This window comes from Crotalus tigris, unplaced genomic scaffold, assembly GCF_016545835.1.
Source record: "Crotalus tigris isolate CLP2741 ecotype Arizona unplaced genomic scaffold, ASM1654583v1 scf7180000017968.19369539983:2297261, whole genome shotgun sequence".
In the NCBI taxonomy this organism is placed as follows: Eukaryota; Metazoa; Chordata; class Lepidosauria; order Squamata; family Viperidae; genus Crotalus; species Crotalus tigris.
This window is the reverse complement of record NW_024096750.1, coordinates 1591743-1616245: the sequence shown is the minus strand read 5'-3', so window position 1 is coordinate 1616245 and position 24503 is coordinate 1591743. Positions and strand designations below refer to the sequence as shown.

The 24503-nt window shown below is 40.3% G+C and overlaps 1 protein-coding gene across 1 annotated transcript in view; it reads left to right on the top strand.

Moving 5' to 3' along the window:
• Positions 1-13217: 13217 nt before the first annotated feature.
• Positions 13218-24503, top strand: part of PKD2L1 (polycystin 2 like 1, transient receptor potential cation channel) — a 44164-nt gene continuing 32878 nt past the window's right edge. Inside the window, exons 1-2 of the mRNA XM_039345589.1 lie at positions 13218-13718; positions 23602-23715. Of these exons, the coding sequence (XP_039201523.1) occupies positions 13415-13718; positions 23602-23715 (418 nt within the window). The 5' untranslated portion in view covers positions 13218-13414. The remainder of the gene's footprint in view (positions 13719-23601; positions 23716-24503) is intronic.

Sequence of the window (24503 nt, the reverse complement as noted above, 5' to 3'; positions counted from 1 at the left end):
AAAAACAGCAATGCGAACTGAAACCGAATTGTAGAGGAGGAGATAAAACATGGCAAATGACAGTATAACAGGAGCCTTTCTCCTCCATCAACTGCCCCTAGGGCAGGGGTAGGCAACCTTGGCTCTTTTATGCCTCGTGGACTTCAACTCCCAGAATTCCTGAGCCAGCATGAGGGAAACTTTGGCCCCCCTCATGACTTGTGGACTTCAACTCCCAGAATTCCTGAGCCAGCATGGCTCAGCTTGGAAACTCTCCCTTTCCCCTCAGCATGGCTGGCTCAGGAATTCTAGGAGTTGAAGTCCACGAGTCATAAAAGAGCCAAGATTGCCAAAATTATTTAAAAATAATTATGAAAGGTTGTGGGTTAGGGTACAGAGAGACTTGAAGAATTGGGAAAAGTTGCAATTATCCCTCATGGGAAGAATTGCAGTGATAAAAATGAATATTCTACCCAAGTTTCTCTTTTTGTTCCAAATGATACCGATTTTGAAGAATGAGATCAATTTAACTGAGTGGCAGAAAGGCCTTAATAAATTTATTTGGGCAGGGAAAAAGCCAAGGGTTAAATTTAAAATTATGCAAGATTTCCGTGAGAGGGGAGGACTCAAGGTGCCGAATTTGAAATTATATTATGATGCGGTGGTTTTAACATTAGTTAGTGACTGGGTAAATTTGACAAATTCTGATATACTCCACTTAGAGGGATGGAATCTACTTTTTGGGTGGCATGCCTATTTAATATTTAATAAAAAAATGGATTGGGCTTTTAAATCTCATATCTTAAGAATTTCTTTACTTAGGGATTTGGAGAAAATATTATAAAAGTGATTTCAAAGTACCATTATGGGCTATACCTTGGCATGCAATAGAAGGAATAAAAAGAGGGGTTAAAATGGATATGGTGTCCTATAGACAGTTACTTAAATGGGATGGACAAAACTGGCAGTTAAAATTACGGGAAGAGTTAGCACAAGAAAATATTATTTATTCTTGGTTCCAATATAGGCAATTATCAGATAGATGGAAGATGGACTGTAAGGTGGGTTTTCTCAGAGAAGATGAAAATCTTATTAAGCAAGTGAAGGATCAAAGACAAACCCACATTAAGAGAATTTATGGGGTTTTAGTTGAATTGGATTCAGAAACGGAACTAATTAAAGATTGTATGATTAGATGGGCGCAGAATTTTGGTGAGCCAGTTCCATTGGACACCTGGGAAATTATTTGGGTGAGAAATGTCAAATTTACACAAGCACAGAACTTAAGGGAGAATTTTTATAAAATGTTTTATAGATGGCACCTTGATCCACAAAAAATGTCTTTTATGTACCCTGACTTACAACCTAAATGTTGGAGATGTGGTTGTATGGATGCTACTTATTATCATATTTGGTGGTCGTGCAGAGAGATAAAAGCATTCTGGATTAAGATATGGTGGAATATCCAGAGAATTTTTAAAAGGAGGGTAAAATTTACTCCACAATTATTTTTGTTAGGTATAGTTATTGATTGTGATACAAAGGAGGTTATATTGATGTTAAATTTGATTACAGCTGCGAGGCTGTTAGTAGGACAATATTGGAAGAAGGAATCTTTGCCTACATTGCAGGAATGGTTTCTTAAAGTGTCTCATTTGGCGGAAATGGCAAAGATTTCGGCTTTCTTAAAGGGACAAACGCAAGAGAAATTTCTTGCTGTTTGGGATAAATGAATAAAATTCATACAATTTAAATTTGATATAAAAAATACTATATAGTTTTTTCATAATTTTTAACTCTCTCTCTCTATATATATTCTATTTTATATTCTTTTTTTTATATAAATTAAATTTTTTTAACTTTTTTTTAATTAAGCCTATATTCTGCTCTGGGAGGCCCTGGGGGGGGAGGAAGGGGGGGTTTGGGTAGGAGTGGGGGAAGGGGGGTTTTGTTGGGTAATGTTTGTTTTTTATTTGTATATGTTGTTTTTTTGTTTTTGTATTGTCTTTTATTTTCTGTAAAATTTATAAAACTTTTTAATTAAAAAAAAAAAAAAGAGCCAAGATTGCCTACCCCTGCCCTAGGTTGCTTTGAGAGTTTGCTTTAAATCTTAAAACGAATGTATTTATTTGTAAGGGTCGAACGTATGGGGAAATGAGACAAAGATCATATATTGGGAAACGAATCTGTGATCTATTTGTAAGAACTGAACATTTGTAGATAATATCCATATCATGCATTTCCTTATCTGAAGCAAGCAGTGTCACAGAGATAGCTTATCAGAAATAGGATTCACCATGCCACATATCCTCCCAACTGAACTTTGTATAATAACAAAGTCTAAGGTATCATTTTTCAGATATTTCTAAGTGAATCACATTACCACTTTTGGAACACAATTTCCCTCCCTTGCATCCCCATCACCCCACTCCAGTCCTGGAAATTGATCACTTGGATCTTAGTTCCAACATCCAGTGCTCCTGAGAGACCTGGAAACAACCAGGTGATACTGTGCAAACAGAGCTGCACAATAGTTGGTGTTGTTGGTTCTGGCAACAGTGCCTTCATCCCAGATGATCTCACAAGCCACCCCCTTGGCTTGTTCAGTCGCTCTTTTGGATCTGTCATGCTTCCTTTGATTCGAGCACAGCCTTTTAGAAGGAACAGTGCATACATTGTGTTGCCAATTTCTTTCATCACTGTGTTTTGCAAGCATCTTTCTGTCCTCATCCAGCACCAATTGCACAATTTGCCACAGAGTTCTCTTGTATAAATTCTGATGAAAGGGTATAATAAAATAGCTGAGAAGGTGCAAAATAATAATTTAATTATCCATTAATAGATAATTAATAGATAATTATGGGAACAGACATCCAGTGACTACATTCGTTTTCCATCAGACAAAGGTTGAAGCAAAGCCAATTCTTCAAAAAGAGGTCAGCTCTCATTATGACAATTGCTGTATCCAACATAGCTGCTGAATTTTGGGCCCACTCAAACTCCCAAAGACACTTCAAAAATGGATTCACAATTGACCAGTTGGCCAAAGTGATTCCTAGTCAGTTACCACCGGACCTCTAAGTGTAAAACTGGATCCAGAAGGCTCGTATCCTGAATTTTTCAGGGAGAGAAGTATTGCATCCAAAGGAAACTGAATTCTATCTTTTTCCCCTACAAGCAGGGGTGTCAAAATGCGGGCCAGATGCGTCACACCAAAACCGCGCCCACTCCATTGCCTGCAATGGGGAAAAAGTGGTGATATGTTGCGACATGTCATGTGACGTTGCGAGTATGACACCTGTGCCCTACAGCACTTCCGTCTTGCCTTGAGTAAGAATTATTTTGTTAACTCTTATCCAACTCGTCGATGCTGTCAGACACCAGTTCGGAAAACCAACTGTTTCTGTGCTTCTGTCGCCACCCTGATTTGAGTCATCTGCAGCTTTCCTGGCGGGAATTAAGAATCAAAGAAACAGAGCAGCATGTGGGCCACAAACAGAGGGCAAAATATCCTACATCCCAGCAGTCCCGTTGTTAATATTTGTGGGAGTCAAGAGCAAACATTGAGAAGGTTAAGTTAATATCAGAATGGTGCTATTTTATCCTCCACTTATCAGAGCACCTCAAGCATTTCCTATCTTTCATTTAAATAAATAAATAAAGCTATTTACTTATTACCTTAAGTAACTTCACTTATATTCATCTGTCTCTTTATCAAAAGTCTATAAGCTACAGATAAGGTGACGAAAATGTTAGCCAGGTGCCTGAGATCGTTGCACTGCAGCACAACAGTAACAATGCAGAAATCCCAGACGATAGAAATCTAGTAATATCAGGCATTTGGTGACTATCCTGTTATATGCCAAATTATTATTATAATTATCAAGGCACCCAACCCTATTACCTATGGGTTCCTCTGCGCTTCTTCAGAATGTGTAATGAGAGGTGGCAAAATTCTGTAAATTTGAATCACACAAAACTGGAATTAAATATATTTTCACATTGTGAAACATTGTAGTCCAGTCGTAGAGGAGGTGATGGTGAGGTCTATTAATGTCACAGGAGACCCATACCTCCAAATATTCTTCCTTGCCACCTAGTCAGTTTGACAAATCTCCACTGTTCAGATATTGTTAACATCTTGGTGGAAACAGAGTCCTCCAAAGGCAGAAATCAGCATTAACGAAGCAAAATACTTTGCTGCCACCTAGTGGCCAAAATTCTGTTTTGTTTTAGAAGGAGCAAACAGAACACTTGTTAGTTGCGAAGTGGTGTCCGACTCATCGAGACCCTATGGACAATGTTCCTCCAGGCCTTCCTGTCCTCTACCATCTTCTGGAGTCCATTTAAGCTCATGCCTACTGCTTCAGTGACTCCATCCAGCCCCCTCATTCTCTGTCGTCTCATTCTTCTCTTGCCCTTAATCTTTCCAAGCATTAGGCTCTTCTCCAGTGAGTCCTTCCTTCTCATTAGGTGGCCAAAGTATTTGAGTTTCAACTTCAGGATCTGGCCTTCTAAAGAGCAGTCGGGGTTGATCTCCTCTACGACTGACCAGTTTGATTGCCTTGCAGTCCAGGGGACTCTCAGGAGTCTTCTCCAGCACCATAGTTCAAAGGCCTCAATTCTTTGGCGCTCAGCCTTTTTTAGGTCCATCTTTCACAGCCATACATTGCAACTGGGAAAACCATGGCCTTGACTATACATACTTTTGTTGGCAACCCCATGGACAGTACCAAAAGGCAAAAACAGAACACAGTTCTCCCCAAATGAAGCTCTGATGTTTTGCATATTCACAGCAAACTATATATACCCTTTGAAGAAATGCGCAGAAGTTTGTAAAACTATTTTTTTAAGACACTGAATCTCATCCCAGGAAAGTAGATTGAGTTATGAACCTGGTTGGTATTTATATATACTGGCAATTTGAATGTTATGATTACATTAATTGATTAGACCTCTAACCACCTTTATTCAAGAGCTCAAGTCTTTCTCTGCCACAATCTTGAACAGTAGGTCAGGCTAAGGGAGAGTGATTGGCTCCAAGTCATTCATTGAACATTCAATGGCTGAAGGGGGATTTGAACCTCAGGCTCTTGCTGTAAATTCAGCACTTTCACCTCGCCCAAGAGGCTTACATTTTACCACGCCACAGTCCATTAGAAAGATAAAAGAATTGGTGTGACTGCCTGTCCTAGCAATACAACTCATTATGTCATCACTGTTGGAGTGGGGCTGGAGATAAATAGACCACTTAGTTTTCATAATAAAAAATTAATTTATCTATCAAATAAGACAATGATGCAACTTTGCAATTTTAGAAAATAAAATGGAGAAAAATGAACTTAAATGTATATGTAAGAGTCTACATGTAAGTACTAAACTTAGCTGTACATGTTAAAGAATACCTAATAAGTGTAATTTATTTTTATCTATTTTATTTTGGAATAGCTTGCCCCCAGAAATTGTGAGCGCTGCATCACTAGAGGTTTTTAAAAGAGACTGGACAATCACTTGTCTGAGATGGTATAGGTCAGTAGTTCTCAACCTTTCTAATGCCGTGACCCCATAATACAGTTCCCCATGTTGTGGTGACCCCCAACCACTTATACATCACCAGGTGCCAGGGGTGTGGCCAAAGAAAAGGGGAAAAAAATGGTGGACAGCCTTATTTGGTGACCCCTCGTGAAATGGTCGTTCAACCCCAAATGGGGTCCCGACCCACAGGTTGAGAACCACTGGTATAGGTTCTCCTGCTTGAGCAGGGGGCTGGACTAGAAGACCTCCAAGGTCCCTTCCAGCTTCTATTCTATTCTATTCTATTCTATTCTATTCTATTCTATTCTATCTGTTAGATTCTCCAAAAACCAGCTATTTTATCATAAGCCACTATATCAAAGATGCCAGGAACATACCTATATTTCTTAAGAGAAACTTTCACTTTTTAGTGTCATCACTACATTGTTCAACATCATAGAATAAAAATATTCATATTGGTAATTTGTCAAATGATCAGAGGGTTCATTTGTCATACACTGTAGAAATAAGAGTGTCTGCTTCAATGAGATTAAAAACCCCAATCTGCATAATAGATTATATTTGAATCAAAGAATATTTTTTCATGCATTGATAGACTTTAATGGACAGATTTTTTTAATATGTAAAATAAATAAGTGCACATTAAAAAGTTAATTTTGTAATAACATTCTATAATAATATATTTTAAGGAACACAATACTGTCAGTAGTTCATAAGGAAGCAAATGGAAAAAGCTTCAAAACCTAGCTATATTCCAAAACCTAAATTGCGTCATTTAAAAAAAAAAATTGCAATCGCTGCTTCTTTGTTCTTTAGTTGTTTTACAAGAATGCCTGAGCGCCAAAAATTTGTAAACAAGCCACTTAGGAGTGAACTGTCCCAGATGAAACAACCAAGCATTTGGAGCAAAAATAATCCATTAATTGCAATGCTAAAGTGTATTAGATTGTACAAAACTATTTATACATCTGGGTTGTGCGTTTACTTCGTCTGAAACATTAAAAGATCATATTCCTTCAGTATAATTGAAAGAAAAGAGCAGAAATTATTGACTTTCTAGTGAGCACATGGAGGTGATCAGATTTCCTACTTTTTTGAGATTTTAGAATCTCTCCCCCCCTCCCCCTCCATAGCCTGCATTTTAATATATGGGATATTAAATTTTCAGTCATGTACAGATTGTACCACTTTTAGGATATGGCAATATTTGAGTACCACCAGTCGCTTAGCAAGGTGTCAAATACTTGATGACCAAAAAAAGAAGGGGAAAAAATGATAAAGTACTGGTACTCCTCAACTTACAACAGTTTGCTTAGTGACTGTTACAGCAGCACTGAAAAAAGTGACTTATGACCATTTTTCACACTTATGACTGTTGCAGCAACCAAAGGGTCACATGATTTACACTTGGATGCTTGGCAACTGATTCATATTTATGATGGTTGCAATGTTTCATGGTCATGTGATCCTCTTTTGTGATCTTCTGACAAGCAAAGTCAATGGGGAAACCAGATTCACTTAACAACCGTGTTACTAATTTAACAACTGCAGTGATTCACTTAACAAATGGGGCAAGAAAAGTCGTAAAATGGGACAAAATTCATTTAACAAATTTCTCACTTAGCAAGATGAATTTTGGGCTCAATTGTGGTCATAGGTTGAGGACTATCTGAACACCCACTTACCACACTTTTAATGGGAAACTTGTGCCTGTTTCTCTGACATTGATCTTTGCACTGTTCTATCCCCTTCTCTCCCTCTGCTTGTCTCAAAGAGGCCTCTCCTCTTCTCCGTCGCTCTTTCTCCGTCCCTTTCTCTTTCCCCATCGTCTTTTTTTCCTCTCACTTTCCCGCCAAACCTCCTCTTTTTATATCCTCTCCTCTCTCCCCCCTCTTCTTTTTCTCTTTGGTGCAACTCCATCTGACTCCTCTCCAAGGCTGCACTCTCTCCCGGAAACACCAATCAGCTAGAGCCACACGCCGATCCTGGGTGTTCAGCAGAGCCTCGGCAACACCACAGCTCCAGCTGACTCTCCCACAGGCCTGTGCGATGATGCCGCCATTTTAGCTCATCCCTCCACTACACTTTTACACTTTTTTGATAGGGCTTTTCAACCTGTCATACGCGTACCACCTACCAGGTGCTGAAGTACCACCAGTGGTGCGGGTTCCACGGGTTGAAAAGCACTGCCTTAAGAGACCGAGAACAGTATTAGGGCCATCTCATAATAAGTCATATCCTGGATACCAAAGGGTTAGATTTAGGGTAACTTACTCTCTAGCTAAAAGTAGGCCTGTGCAAATCAATCTTGATAGAAATGGAGATCCGAGATTCAGATTCTTACTCTACAGTCTGAGGGCAAACCAATTCAGTCTGAGCTGGTTTGAGATTCAATTTGAAAATATCCATAAACTGTAAAGGAGAAACATCAAAGCACTGAAAGTTCCGTGACTGTGCTGGGAAGAAATTGAGTGAGTGAATGAATGAATGAATACATAACTAAATAACTAAAGAAGAGTGTAGCAGTTTTTGTGATGATAATAATAATGGCAATTATTAACCCAGAACATATGAAGGAAAAAGTGGCCCTGGGGGATTTCTTGAGTTTGGTAGCAGCTTTACAGGTTTTATAAAAAGGCCTTATGTTTTCAGAACCACAGCAGTTCACTAATCTGCCTTTCTTCCTACAACTTTGCACCTAAGAACAGAGGTATATTCTAAAGGTGTTGATAGAAAGGTTTAACAAAGAATAAATTAGATAAAACATAAGAATGTCTGGGGGGGTAGAGAGGTGTGTGTGTGTGTGTAAATAAAACAGAAGGTATAGTTGAAAAGATAGACATCAAACCCACTTCACCATTAAAGACTATAATGCAATTGAAAGTAGTCAAAGGTATCAAAGTTGGCTTTCAATTCCGACCAGGATATGAGCTTTCACCACAATAACATCAAGTGTCATTCACAAAGCTTCTGGCTTCCCAACTTCAACAGGTAAAGGAAAACAATTACTGGAAAACTGCTATAAGACAAATCACAGGGTACAAAAGGAGTCCCAAAGATGCTTTTTCATGAGGCAACTGGACTTTCTTGTTTTTCTTTGAAGACATTTGGCTTTAACTACTCGCTAAAAGAATGCAAATGAACAGCTGTCTGCAGGAGTATAAATCTTTCCATTCCCCATCATCCATTCAGAGCTGAAGAAGCTTCTTGGATGAGAAGTGAATCGTCTTCAAAGAAAAACAAGAAAGTCCAGTTGTCTCATGAAAAAGTATCTTTGGGATAACTATGACTTGGATGACTGAGAATCTCCATAGATAGGTATAAAAAGAGGAAAACCAGGAACAGTTAGCAATGAATAAAAGAGGAAAAATAGGCATCTGGCCAAGGATCTAACACAAAGCCCGGTGACAGAGCTAGCCAAAGTTTCACCTCTCTTTTAGTTACTGTTTAGGTTAACATATTAAGACGGGTAGTCAACCTTGGCTCTTTTATGACTCGTGGACTTCAACTCCCAGAATTCCTGAGCCAGCCATGCTGAGGGGAAAGGGAGAGATTTCCAAGCTGAGCCATGCTGGCTCAGGAATTCTGGGAGTTGAAGTCCACGAGTCATAAAAGAGCCAAGGTTGACTACCCCTGTATTAAGAGGTAATTTATATAATACATTCTTACAATAAGAAGTACTGTAAAACCAGGACCGATACAGACTGAGAGCAAAAGGAAGGATCATGACTGAAAAGCCAAATACCAAAATGAATTAAAAAGAGCAGTTATAGAAGCATCTGCATATGATTAGTCCTGAACTGTTAAAAGCCCATTTAGGAATGTAATATGTGTAACAGATATCAAGTCTGGAGCCCAAAGAAGTATTCCACCTAACGGATTTTTTTTAATATAATAAATTATGATTGTATGTGATTATTGAGTTCAACCCTCTGCTCCGGACAGGAGTCCTGTTGAAAGCAATTTCAGAAGATCACGGTTCAGCCTTATAAGGGTTTTGGCAGTTGCCTGAAGAGAAAATATTTTTTTTTCTTTCAAGGACAAATTCTCTTTAGCAAGATTGGTGAAGATTTATTGTAAGGAAGTAGCAGGCTGCTGAGGTAAAAATTACTCTTAGCCAGCCAGAGGCATAAGTAGCATCTGAGGATTCCAAGCAAGCCATTCAGATGGACATCCCTAACTTAACCTATCCTCAGTGAAAGGCTAGTGGTTACATGCAAGGAAAAAGAAAAAAAGAATATATGCACATAAGCATTACCTGTAGAATTTCTTTTCCTTTCTGTCACTTGTCTTGGCATTGAAACTTACTGACGGTTGTTAAACTGGAAGCATTCTGGCAGCTCTCCCTGGTTGGATGATGATGATGATGATGATGATGATGATGATGATGATAATAATAATAATAATAATAATAATAATAATGTCTGGATAGTGGACGTGGCAGTGCCTGGAGACAGCAGAATAGACGAGAAAGAACTGGAGAAGATAACAAAATACAAAGACCTACAAATAGAAATAGAAAGACTGTGGCAAAAGCAAGCAAGGGTAGTACCAATAGTGATAGGCTCCTTGGGTGCAATCCCAAAACAACTGGAGCACCACTTGAACACCATTGGCATTGACAAATTCTCTATTAGTCAATTGCAAAAGGCGGCCTTACTAGGAACTGCTTCCATCCTGCGACGATATCTGTAATACCATCAAACATCCACATCTGCCTATCCCAGGTCCTGGGTAAGGACTCGATAGGTAGACAAAATGCCAAATCCAGTCTGAACATCTGGCTGACTGCGCGATGATCCATAATAATAAAGTTGGAAAGGACCTTGGAGGTCATCTAGTCCAGTGGTTCTTAACCTTTTTGAAAGAATCGCCCCCTTGAGCCAATGAGGAAGTTGTCATCGCCCCCTCCCTCAACATAACCTCTCAATCACAACATAGGAAATAATTCTTCAATTTATGCAAACACTTTTTTTGTTTTCTTTAAAACTGTCATCAGGACATATCAATGCAAATAATTTATTTCCAGTCTTTTTCCCATATCTCCCATATTCTGGCCAATGGCGTGCCACTGTATGGGTAGAGGCTGCTGTGCAACGCGCATGATGATAAGCGATGCGTATTCACATGTGTACGGCATTCTGTGCTGAAGCTAGCTGGAAGAACATTTGGAAACACAACTCGAACCACTAATAGCGAGCGATCTAATGTTTTTGTACGGCAGATATACAGCGATTCACTGTACGAAAAAGTCTCAAAAGTGTCCCCAAAACTTCTCGCTCCATTGCCCCCATATCACCCCCTTTTCGTTCCTTCGCCCCCGTGTCGCCCCTTTTCATTCCATCGCCCCCCGAAAAATGAAATCGCCCCCTGGGGGGCAATATGGCCCAGATTAAGAACCACTGATCTAGTCCACCCCCTGCTCAGGCAGGTAACCCTATACCGTTTCAGACAAATGGCTGTCCAGTCTCTTCTTAAAAACCTCCAGTGTTGGAGCATTCACAGCCCCTGGAGGCAGGTTGTTCCACTGATTAATTGTTCTAACTGTCAGGAAATTTCTCCTCAGTTCTAGGTTGCTTCTCTCCTTGGTTAGTTTCCATCCGTTGCTTCTTGTCCTGCCTTCAGGCGCTTTGGAAAATAGCTTGACTCCCTCTTCTTTGGGGCAGCCCCTGATTCTTCTTCATTCTTGCGGGGAGAAGAGATTGGCATTTGATTTACTTCCTTCTCCATATTCCCAAAGTAATACCATTTTGGAATCATACCACTCTTTTGGTTTTGATTGGATTTCTCAGTTGCCAATGGTTAAAAACAGATTTTTAGGAACCTTAATATCTGTGAACCAGTCCTGATATGTTTTGAGATCAGCTTTCTAAACTTCCATCCAGTTCAGCAAATCTATCCATGAATTTCATCCATCAGTTACAGATAGCAATTTTACTTTTGCTGTGAAAGATACTGGGCATACCCCAGGTTTTTCTTATAGACTTGGCACACATCCTTCTTCAACAGAATATGTTTTATTATGTGTTACAGTATGAGGTAAAGACCAAGTATATCACAAGTGGGGAGAAAATGACACTACTAGTTGCAGACAGAACAAATTTGAAAAAGGAAAAAAAAAGGAAAGAAAAAGTCCAGAATTTTCCCAATATCACCATAAAGCATTTTTCATTCCTTTTTCTTTTTTTAATTGCAAAAATGGGGGGGAAATGGGGTGGGGAAATGATAAAATACTTTCTAATCATACATAAAATGGTAGGGATCTTACATTGCCCTATATCTAGAAATATACTGGAATAAATTAGCAGCATATCTTCACACAGGCAAATGTTCCATTTTAGAAGTCCATGAAAAATTATACAAATAACAGATTAAATTTAGGAAAGGTGACTGAATCATTTTTTCCTGAGCAAATTTTATATTGTCATACTAAGCCTTTTCTCCCCTCCCCCCCCAAAAATCTTTTCCTGTTTGATGCATTGAATGACAAAGAGACCATCGAGATCCTGAGGACCCCTCAAAATTAAAATTATTTGCCAGCTTGTGTTGAAAAATAATACAATATTAAAATCCCATCAAACAATCTTGAGAAGTTTTAGCAGTAGCAAGGCATCAATTTTAATTTTTAATGAGTAAATATAAATAAATATAACCCATATAAACATAAGCTCTTTTGGGGTCCTCCAAAATTTTTAAAAAGAGTCCTGAGAGAAAGAAGTTTAAGAAATACTGGAAAAATGAATTTCAGTTACACAAAGGCAGATTCTGATTTTAATATTAGGAGGAATTGCCTAACAGCAAAAGCAGTTTAACTGTGGGATCATTTAGCATTTGATGAGCTCCTCTTCACAAGACGAAGTAAAGCAAAGGCTAAAGAATTATCCCTCTAAGATAACTGAATTAATTTGGATTTCTGCTTGGAACAGGGGATTGGACTGGATAGCTTCCAAGTCTAGAATTCTGGGTCATCCAGAGAATCAGCATCTCCTCATCCTCCTTTTTCTCCTTTATAAAAGCCATGCAGGATCTTCAGATAGACAGAGAAACAGGGTTGATCAATTCAACTATACCAGGGGTAGGCAACCTTGGCTCTTTTATGACTCGAGGACTTCAACTCCCAGAATTCCTGAGCCAGCATGGCTCAGCTTGGAAACCTCTCCCTTTCCCCTCAGCATGGCTGGCTCAGGAATTCTGGGAGTTGAAGTCCACGAGTCATAAAAGAACCAAGGTTGCCTACCCCTGAACTATACCCTTTGCACAGCACCAAGCACAAAATCCACCCCCATCAATCATTTTGCTTTGGCATTGGCTTGTATGTTGTCCTTTTGAATAATCACCATGACTGCAATAATAAAACCCTGACTAGGAAATTACCTGAATTAGCAAATGCTACCAGTTCATAGAGAAAAATGGCTATTTTAGATCTAGAGATTCTTAAGTGCCCAGCTGAGTCTAGTTGCGAGAAGCAAATGTAAAGTTGATTTATGGATCCCAAATGCTCTCTTGGTGCAGCTCTATTTAAAACTGAGCGCCTGTAATGTTTGGGGACGTGCCAGGTGTCACTCAGCACTGTCTCAGCCCAAACTGTCCAATGAACATCCTGCCTCTAATTTCCCTGAGAATTTAGCCACAAGAACCAATATTTTAACAGCCAGATTCTCTCTCCATGCAGGTTCTCATGACTGTTATCTGCAGAGAAAGAGTTCCACCTCTGGGTGTAGCTGGATCCACTGAAGAATAGAAGTTAACAGCTGCTCTCAACAATGGCTTCCACTCTCTATTTGTCACCCAGTGGCTGAATATAAAAGAGGCCCCAGAGCAAAGTGCCCAGCAGACGAATACTTCTGACGGCTTGATACCTTGGGGTCTTCTACAAGAAACCATTGCTTGATTCAGCATCATGAGCTCTTCTCACCTAAGCAACAGAGCTGAGAGCCATTTCCAGGCACAAGAAGAACATGAACTGGAAACTCTGGGGAAGAAAGCATGGGACAATCCTGTTTACAACGGATCCCCTTCCTCCTCCTCGCTGAAAATCAGAGCAATCTACAACCCCAAATCCGTTTTGGAAAATCCCTACGAGAATATTGAAAAAGTGACTGGCTCTTTATCCTACCCAAAGGACAGAACGGCTACCGAGGAAGAAAGGAAGAAGGAAGCCCGCTTCCCAGGATGCTGCTACTATGTCTTCAAAGGCATCCGAGGTAACCGGGGTGATGGGTGGGATTAAGTACAGAGAAGATAAAACCACCTGTAATAGCTCCACCAAGAGGCAGGGGAAAGGATACAACTTCTCTACACGGACTACTGACTACTACTATAGTGCAGTAAACCTGGCTTTGCTATCCGTCTATGTCAGTGTTTCTCAACCTTGACAATTTTAAGGCATGTGGACTTCAACTCCCAGAATTCCACAGCCAGCAACGCTGGCTGTGGAATTCTGGGAGTTGAAGTCCACATGCCTTAAAATTGTCAAGGTTGAGAAACACTGGTCTATGTGTTACTTACAAATTTTAAAATTATCACAATGACAGGAAGTAACATTTGAACTATTGGTTACAGAAGTTACTATCCTCTTCTTTATAGCTGGAAAGGTCACCTCAAAGGTGAGACCGTTACCTTGAAATTGGTAGGGGGCATCAGTGGCAACTTTGCTTGCCTGAGCTCCAAAAGGTGGCTAGCTATATGCCAAGGTGCAAATTAGCCTAGGGCCAAACATGAGTATCGTGCACAGAATAATTGGAGCAGATTTTATCACGCATGCTTGATTGTTTAGCTTAATTAATGTAGCAATGTTTGCAAAATGTTGTCGTAGCTCAAGGAAGCAAAGGTTCAGATGTGGCTTTCAAAACATGAGAAGGGAGTTTGATTGATTGGATTTATTTTTATGAAATCCATGGAGAATTTCAATCCTTTTCTAGAGCTGACCTATCTGGAGCCAAGGTCGTTGTTTCTGTGATTTGCATCTTTGCTTCTGTTTAGTGAAATGATTTTTCTCCGCCTGATTTCTTTTCAAAGAACTATCCTTCTTGCCTTGTTTGTATATTCTGTAGTATGCTGCTGACATCCTTGAACTGGTTGAAATAAAGACACTGACATCTCTAAAGCTATTGAGGATGCCACAATAATAGTAATAATAATAATGATGATGATGATGATGATACAGTTGGAAGGGACCTTGGAGGTCATCTAGTCCAACCCCCTGCTCAGGCAGGAAACCCTATACCATTTCGGACAAATGGCTGTCCAGTCTCTTCTTAAAAACTTCCAGTGTTGGCGCATTCACCGCTTCTGGAGGCAGGTTGTTTCACTGGTTAATTGTTCTGACTGTCAGGAAGTTTCTCCTCAGTTCTAGGTTGCTTCTCTCCTTGATTCGTTTCTGTCTGTTACTTCTTGTCCTGCCTTCAGGCGCTTTGGAGAATAGCTTGACTCCCTCTTCTTTGTGGCAGCCCCTGAGATACTGGAACACTGCTATCATGTCCCCCCTCGTCCTTCTCTTCGTTAAACTAGACATACCCAATTCCAGCAACCGTTCCTTATATGTTTTAGCCTCCAGTCCCCTGATCCTCTTTGTTGCTCTTCTCTGTACTCTTTCTAGAGTCTCATTTTCACTCATTGTTGCATTCATTGCCAACAAAGAGCGATTAAGGTGCTTTGTGGTTATCTCAAAATATCCTCCCAGGCACATTTCCTTCCAGCCGGCTGGATGAGTCAGCTGAGGAAGGTAACTAGGCTGGAACTGTTCCCTTTCCGTTTCTCAACCGCCTATAGTCAAGGTAGAATTTGACCAATGCAGAAGAGAATGGAACTATTTGGAAATTATACTAGATTGATGTTACCAAAAGTGGATTTTTGCAGCCTAAGTATATCGACATACTTGTATTTAGTTAAAAAAAAAGGCATATCCTGATTGTTTATACTTTAAAAATGCCTTACTGGTTGTTGTTTTTTTATTGTAACACCAATAACATTTTCATAAATATTATGGTGAATCATTGCCCACTGCTTTGCTTTTCCTAAGTGAAGGATTTCGCAATTCTCAGTTCAATTTCATTGCCCTATTTTCATCCCTTCATGACAACTCTCAAGATTATTTGAATGTTGTTTCTAGTTTGGAGGATATTAACTATTCTTATTACACCCACCGATTTTATGTACTCTGCAAATTTGATCAGCGTTCCTTCCCCCTCTGTTTCTCCAAAGTCCTTAATGAAAATGTTAGCCGAAACCAAACTCTGTGGCAGCTACTGAAGGTATCGTCCAAGGTTACGATATTCTGTGAAGAATAAAGATGTTTAACTGCGAGTTACCCCATGTCACAGAACCAAGTGCAATTAAATATTGCCAAATGAGGTAATAAATGCAGTGACTGATTGGCAATATTGTGAGTGCAAAAAACACTTTGTCATACCAGGATTGCTATGGAGATCAATTGGGAACCTCGGTTTTCTTAATTCCCAGGAAAAGAACTCAGAACCGGAAGGTCTGAATCCCACTTCTTCAAAGATGACTTAGGAAACTGGCTTTCAGCAATTGATGGAAAGAAGGTGAAAAGACCTGTAGTTTATAGATATAAACAGTGCTTTTTTTGAAGAAAAAAAAGGTGCTGGAACTCACACATGTTATGCTTTGCCTACCCTACAAATTTCCATCCAAAAAAGGTGCCGGAACTCCGTTCTGGGCGTTCTATGAGAAAAAAAGCCCTGGATATAAAGAATAGTTTTATATTCTTTCTGAACAGAGAGTGTAACCTCCTAAATTCCAGATCACCCAATGATTTTACAATTGAGCAGAATTAGAAAGATTTCTCAAGCCCACCACTGCTGTAATCAATTAGCTTGCTGGTAATTGATTCTACTCAACACTAGTAATAGTAATAGTAGTAAAGTTGGAAGAGACCTTGGAGGTCATCTAGTCCAACCCCCTGCTCAGGCAGGAAACCCTACACCATTTCGGACAAATGGCTGTCCAGTCTCTTCTTAAAAACTTCCAGTGTTGGAGCATTTACTGCTTCTGGAGGCAGGCTGTTCCACTGATTAATTGTTCTCACTGTCAGGAAGTTTCTCCTTAGTTCTAGGTTGCTTCTCTCCTTGATTAGTTTCCACCCGTTGCTTCTTGTCCTGCCTTCAGGTGCTTTGGAAAATAGCTTGATTCCCTCTTCTTTATGGCAACCCCTGAGATATTGGAATACTGCTATCATGTCCTCCCTTGTCCTTCTCTTCGTTAAACTAGACATACCCAATTCTAGCAACCGTTCCTTATATGTTTTAGCCTCCAGTCCCCTAATCATCTTTGTTGCTCTTCTCTGTACTCTTTCTAGAGTCTCAACATCTTTTTTACATTGTGGTGACCAAAACTGGATGCAGTACTCCAAGTGTGGCCTTACCAAGGCATTGTAGAGTGGTATTAATACTTCACATGATCTTGATTCTATCCCTAACACTGTTATGGAACTTTATATCTTGTTATGGAACTTTATATCTTCCTATAACTTGAGTCCTTTTCTCCATGTTCTGCACTCTAGAATAAGGGAGAACAGGTCTGGACCTTTTTCTGTGTGATATCTTTTCAGGTATTTTGAGGACCCTATCTCCTGTCCTCTCCCACAAAATTTTGAGGCAACCCTGATTCTAATCTAGCTTCCTCGGGAATTGTCTGTGGAGATTCTCAGTCATCCAGATCATGATTGTTCCAAAGGTGTTTTTTCACGAGGCAACTGGACTTCCTTTGTTTTTCTTTGAAGATGTTTTGTTTCTCATCCAAGAAGCTTCTTCAGCTCTGACTGGATGGTGGGGAAAGGAAGGATTTATATTCCTTGCAGACAGCTAGTCATTTGCATTCTTTTAGAGCAGTGGTTCTCAACCTTTTTAATGCCGCGACCCCCAACCGGTCATAAGTCGAGGACTAAACCGGTCGTAAGTTGAGGACTAAACCGGTCGTAAGTCGAGGACTACCCAACCGGTCGTAAGTCGAGGACTTTCCCTGCCCAGGAGCGCCGCGCATGTGTGGTGCCGCCCCCTGCGCCGGCCGAGGCATAGCTGGCAAGCGGCAGAGACGGAGCAGGCCGACCACCAGCTGGGCCACCAGCTGGCCCAGCCCAAGGGAGGTAAGGCACCCGACGGAAAAGGGGAAAAAAATGGCGGACAGCCTTGCTTGGCAACCCCGGTGAACTGGTCGATTGATCCCAAATGGGGTCGCGACCCATAGGTTGAGAACCGCTGTTTTAGAGAGCCATTGAAGCCATTTGGAGGTTTTCTGTGTCCTCAGGGTCACCTGAGTGGTGCAAATGTGTGAGGAGCCTTCTGGCTGCAGGATATTTTCTACCCTGTTCTGGCAGTCTGCAATGTTTTCTGGAAATCTGTTCATACTTCCAGATCATTTGAAGGGTGTTCATCCCAAAATGCATAACTAAATGTCTATGGAGATTTTCAGTCATCTAAGTCAGGGCTTTTCAACCTTTTCACCCATTGTACCACTTTTAGGATATGGCAATATCCGAGTACCACCAGTCGCCTAGCAAGGTGTCAAATACTCGATGACCAAAAAAAAAGGAAAAAAGTGATAAAGTACAGGTAGTCCTCGACTTACAACAGTTTGCTTAGTGACTGTTCAAAGTTACAGTGGCACTGAAAAAAGTGCCCTCCAAGCCACAGCTGAGCAAGACACCTGCCTACCCACCCATCGGCGCTCTTCCTCCTGTCCGAGGTTTTCATTGTTGTGAGCATTTCTTTTGAGGATTGGCAGTGGGGGTGGGGTGGGGAGTGTTTGGTTTTTATTCCCCCCCATCTGCTGGGTGGTTGCAACAGGTTTTGGTCACTTCACATGACCCTGGGACCGTCATAAATATGAATCAGTTGCCAAGCATCTGAATGTAAATCACAAGACAATGGAGATGCTGCAACATTCCAGCTGATTGGTGCTTCTTCTGGGTTCAGCAGAAGCACCAGGATCAGTGCCGAGCTCCAGCTGGAGCCTGGCGCTGATCCTGGTGCTTCCACTGAGCCCTGACAGCCCCAAGAAAGCACTGATCCTGGCACTTCCGCTGAGCCCTGACAGCCTTGCAGCTCCAGCCATCTCTTGCTCAGGCTTGTGTGGTTCTGCCACTGGTTCAGCTCATTCCCCTCTCCCGCTACCACTTTTCTAGGATGGTCACATACCACCTGCCAGGTGCCAATGTACCACAGGTGGTACCCGTACCACTGGTTGAAAGCCTTGATCTAAGTCATGGTTGTCCCAAAGGTGCTTCTTCAGGAGACAACTGGACTTTCTTGTTTTTCTTTGAAAACAAAACCTCCATATGGCCCCAACGACCTCCATATGGCCCCAACAACTCTCTAAAACAGGGGTGTCAAACTGCCGGCCCACAGGCCGGATGCGTCATCCGGAAGCGGCGCCCACCCCATTGCCAGCAATGGCAAAACTGTCCCAATACGTCTCACGACGTCACGTGACGTCGTGAGTTTGACATGTCTGCTCTGAAAGAATGCAAATGACCAGCTGTCTGCCAGGCCTATAAATGCTTCCATTCTCCACCATCCAGTCAGAGCTGAAGAAGTTTCTTGGATGAGAAACCAAACGTTTTCAAAGAAAAACAAGAAAGTCCAGTTGCCTCCTGGGTTCCGTAGGAATTGCATCTCTTTCACTTAAAGACAGGGAATCTTTCAAATAAATCACATCTTTTTCACCACAAGAGTCATCTGACAGTGAGAGGGATAGCATATAAGTTTAATAAACAAATAAAATTGGTAAAACCAGGCGTTTGATTGATTTATTTTATTTGTATCCTAAATAAGCAACACAAGGTGGCAAACATATCTTATACTCCTTCTTCTTATTTTCCCCACAACAACAATCCTGTGCGTGAGCTGGGCTAAGAGAGAGGGACTGGCCCAAGGTCACCGAACTGGCTTTCATGACTAGGGCGGGACTAGAAACCATGGACTCTTGGTTCCTTAACCACTAGACCAGTGGTTCTCAACCTTTTTAATGCCACGACCCCCAACCGGTCGTAAGTCGAGGACTACTCAACCGGTCGTAAGTCAAGGACTACTCAACTGGTGCAGCACCGTTTGCAGAATGGGACTTTTGGCGGGCTCAGCAGGGCAGAGACAGCCTGGACAATTCCTATTGGCTTTTGAAAGCCAATAGAATTAGACTCTATTCAAGAGAGTCTATTCTATTGGCTTTCAAAAGCCAATAGAATAAAAGGGAGTAGCACAGCTAAGGAAAAGGGGAAAAAAATGGCGGACTGCGTTGTTTGGCGACCCCCGTGAAATGGTTGTTCGACCCCAAATGGGGTCCCGACCCGCAGGTTGAGAACCACTGCACTAGACCAAACTGGTTCTTTTATGCTGGGTGGATTTATTCTGGATGGCTCTGGACCAACTGGACATCTATGCAGTCTGGAATTTGTTTGTGGATTAGTTTCTATCCTTACGTTCTTTCACTATGTTCATAGTGCTCAATTTGTGAGTTTTGCTCACGTACAGATAACAACTCCTCATGAGTTGTAGAACTGCCTGGTTCATGTCAAAATAGGTTGCGAGTCCTAGCCTCTGTAACAATGGTTACTATCTCTGCAAGAAAAAATAGTAGAGAAACCCAGACTTTTGGGTAGAATGAATGTCTCTCTTTGGAGGTGGCCTTGCTGGCAGGCAGAAATGTCTTGTCAACATGAGTCTACAACTATTAGGCCTGCACAAGGGAACCCAGACAAGAAGCATAACTAGGAGTACTAGCTCTGCCTCAGTTGTAAGATTATTTAATAAAATCTTGTATGTCTGAAAATATTTCTCCTTTCCTTTTACTACAGTATGTAGAAAACTAGGGAGGATCCCTTCTGAAATGCTTCTCATACTCTCCCCTTTTCAGTGGGATGAGGTAGCTTTACACTCAAGTTGTGGTTCTCCCTCCTGTCTCCCAAAGACATTCACATATATCATTACAACAGCAGTAGGACAGCACCTTGTGTTGAACATACTGTATTTTCTCTTGTCTAAATGTTTTTTTAAAAGTTTTATTGGTTTTTATAGGGTTAGGGATAAGATGGGTCAGGAATCAGGGACAATGCATGTAGCAATAATAATAATAATAATAATAATAATAATATGGTGTAGGGTTTCCTGCCTGAGCAGGGGGTTGGACTAGATGACCTCCAAGGTCCCTTCCAACTTTACTACTATTATATTACTATAATAGTACCAATAGTAATAGGCGCCTTGGGTGCAATCCCAAAACAACTGGAGCACCACTTGAACACCATTGGCATTGACAAATTTGCCATTAGTCAATTGCAAAAGGCGGCCTTGCTAGGAACTGCTTCCATCTTGCGACAATATCTTTAATACCATCAAACATCCACATCTGCCTATCCCAGGTCCTTGGTAAGGACTTGATAGGTAGACAAAATGCCAAATCCAGTCTGAACATCTGGCTGACTGTGCAATGATCTATAATCGTCATCGTTATCATCATCATCATCATCATCCTTGGCAAGGACTCGATAGGTAGAGAAAATGCCAAATCCAGTCTGAACATCTGGCTGACTGTGCGATGATCAATCATAATAATAATAAAGTTGGAAGGGACAGTAACCCTATACCGTTTCAGACAAATGGCTGTCCAGTCTCTTCTTAAAAACCTCCAGTGTTGGAGCATTCACAGCTCCTGGAGGCAAGTTGTTCCACTGATTAATTGTTCTCACTGTCAGGAAGTTTCTCCTTAGTTCTAGGTTGCTTCTCTCCTTGATTAGTTTCCATCCGTTGCTTCTTGTCCTGCCTTCAGGCGCTTTGGAAAATAGCTTGACTCCCTCTTCTTTATGGCAGCCCCTGAGATACTGGAACACTGCTATCACGTCCCCCCTCATCCTTCTCTTCATTAAACTAGACATACCCAATTCCACAACGGTCATCTGTGGCAGCCACCATCTTGACTTTTTAAATTTTCCCATTGAATCCCTGACTGAAATTCTCTCCCCCCCCTTCTCTCTCTCACAAACACACATATTAGATTAAATCTGAATTTTGAGACTGCAGACCCTATATAATTTCCCTATATAACTTTAAGAAGTGAAGGAACTTCAACTCTCTTCCATCCCTTACATTCTCTATTCATACAGATAAAAAAAAAAGTGTGGAAAGAGAGAAGCATAAAACCAAAGTGGGAAAACTCAGGAATTATTTTTCAAACGAGTTGCCTTATCAGATGGCTACTTTTTATAATCAACTATACATTTTCCATTTAAAAGTTGAGTTTGGAATCAGTGCTACCACTTTTTTTAAAAAAAAAAGAGAGTAACTTTTTGAACCAGGAACAGGAACCCCAAAGAGCTTTTAGCAATTTCCTGGCACGCATTGCCTATGTTCTTCCATCACAAGAGCTTTCGATCGAGGGTGTGGAGGGAGCATCTATCACAAAGCTGTGGTTCTGAGTGTCCTTAAGTCTGAAAAGAACAGAAACCCCTTTGGATATTGATGTGAGAACATTTACTCCACTTTCAAGTAAGAATTCACACCAATTGGTGGAAGCTTTAGAGAAGAGCAATAACATCAAATCATTAGAGAGGCAAGCTATTAAGCCTTAATGGTGTTCATTAGCAGTGAGCAATGAAAGAAAAGTGAAATGAACAATGTTTCAAAGGAACCAGCTTTTCTTGAACTCAAAAGAGAATTTCACGCTTCGTCACTAAAATGAAAGAGGGGAATTGATTTGGACCTAAGCTGAAGGTAAAAGATCAAACAAGTAAAGCAGGGCACGGTTCCCTTAAATATTTATATGTTTCCACTCCTCTCCTAAATGTCCTTCTGAGACTCTGTTATATTTACATACCTTCTCACCTGCCCACTCACCCCTTTTTATCCCTGCATCCCTAATTGCAGAAAACAGTCAGAACCGATTCCTAATTTAACCATTGTAGCAGCAATTCCTGAGAAACGGTGAGGGGGGGGGCATTGTAGGTGAATAAATATATTTAAAGTATTGAAACCCTATGTTTACAATCAGGTGTTGAGATCGGATGACATGCATTTCCCAGTTTTACATCCTTTTTCCAGCCAATCTCCCAAGTTTTTCCTTAAAATTAGTAATATTCATTGTAAAGCAATAAATAAGGAAAGAATAATTGGGGTGTAGAAATAAACACAACTGGAAGGAATAAGGACATATCTTGAGCCAATGATGGAGATAGTTGACAATGGTTTTAAAATATCTCACCAAATGGACTGAAAGTTATTTACTTTTGAAAGTGTAAAATCCACAGCATTCAGAGGAAGATTGTTACAGTAATCTCCAGAGAAATGGCCAGTTCCTGAAAGTCTTGATGGCAATTCCAGGAATTGTCACACAACTCCTAATGTTTGAAGTGACCAAGAGGAAAATTATTAAACACATAACCATTTCAGGATCTCTCAATTGTTGATTTTTTCCTGTTCTCAGGTTTTGCATTAAGTTTGAAAATTAAATAATTAAATATTTGTAATTATAATTTGCATTTTTCATTTGCATTTTCCTCAATATATATATATATGTATGCCTTTGGGAGGAGAAAATAATTCAAATACTATTTTTAACATTACTTTTTTTTATATATAAATGTTTTATTGAGTTTTATAAAGGTAGGGAAGGGATAAGGTCAGTATGGATATTGGATGGGGTTAGGGAATAGGGTTGGGGTAAGGGTAGGGGTAGGTACAGTAGTGGGCTTACCCCCCAACAAAAATTCAATGCTTTAGCAAGCAGACTATCGTCCGGGTACAAATATTAAATGACAGTAGTTAATATAATACTAAACAGTTATAGTCAATAATAATAACAATCATCATAAAAGTAAAGCTTAGTCAATAAATATCATTCATTCTGTTAAATTTTACCATCCTTTTTAACATTACTTTTACTAAGTATCTTTTTTGTATACATCTTTTAAAATATATATATATATATACATTATGGGCACAATTTTGCTTTGAAGAATTACAGTGCAAAATCCAGAGAAGTACACTTTTTAAAATACTAGACAGTTGAATTTATTTTTGATGTACTTGAGGTTGGAATAAATCCACATATTGTTCATTTTTCCTTATTTTTTTACAGGACTTTGGGGCACAACCTTGACTGAAAATACCAGTGAGAACCGAGAGCTCTATGTGAAGACTACACTGCGTGAACTTCTGGTCTATATTGTATTCTTAGTGGACATCTGTCTGTGTGAGTTATATGTAGTTGCTGATCAGTGGTGGGGTTCAGCCAGTTGCACCGGTTCGGCAGAACCAGTAGCTAAATTTTGTTGAGTTCGGAGAACCGGCTGAATGCACACTGCTTCCAGAAGTCCATTCTAGGCCTGGGAGGCTTGGAGGAGGCCACCCAGGCCTTGAATGGCCTCCTTGAAGTGTGTGGATGCCACTTCCGGAAGTCTGTTCTAGGCCTCGGAGGCCCAGGCCTGCATCCACGCAGAGAACCGGTTGTTTGAATTGTTGATACCAGTTTTTCCTACTTTCTATTGTTCTCCTGGTTATCCTTTTTAAAACCCTTCTCTTTCACCTCTTTCTGAGCTCACATGGGATCGTTTTTTTCAAAAAATAAACAAATTATTTGATATTTTACTGCTTACTGGCATCACAGCGAATGAAAACTGCAAATTTATAATTTTTCTCAGCACTTAACATTCCCCAAAGAAGTCAATGGTAAACCACTTGCTTAATGGTCCAAGAAAACTACATGGAAATAAGTTAAAACTAACCAAACTTAGCAGGTTGTCAAATGAATCGACCAGATTTGTAAATGACCTGATAATACATGTTGTGTGAACACAACCTGTGATTTCCCTGATTGCGTAGGACATTGGAGGCAATAACACATTAAAGATGACAACCAGAGGGATGGTAAAGGAAAATTCATGATCATCTTTTTCTTGAAAATTCATGATCATCTTTCTTGTCGCACAAAAGCTTCTAATAGGAAATTATGTGGAACTTTATTACTATTAAACTTTAGAT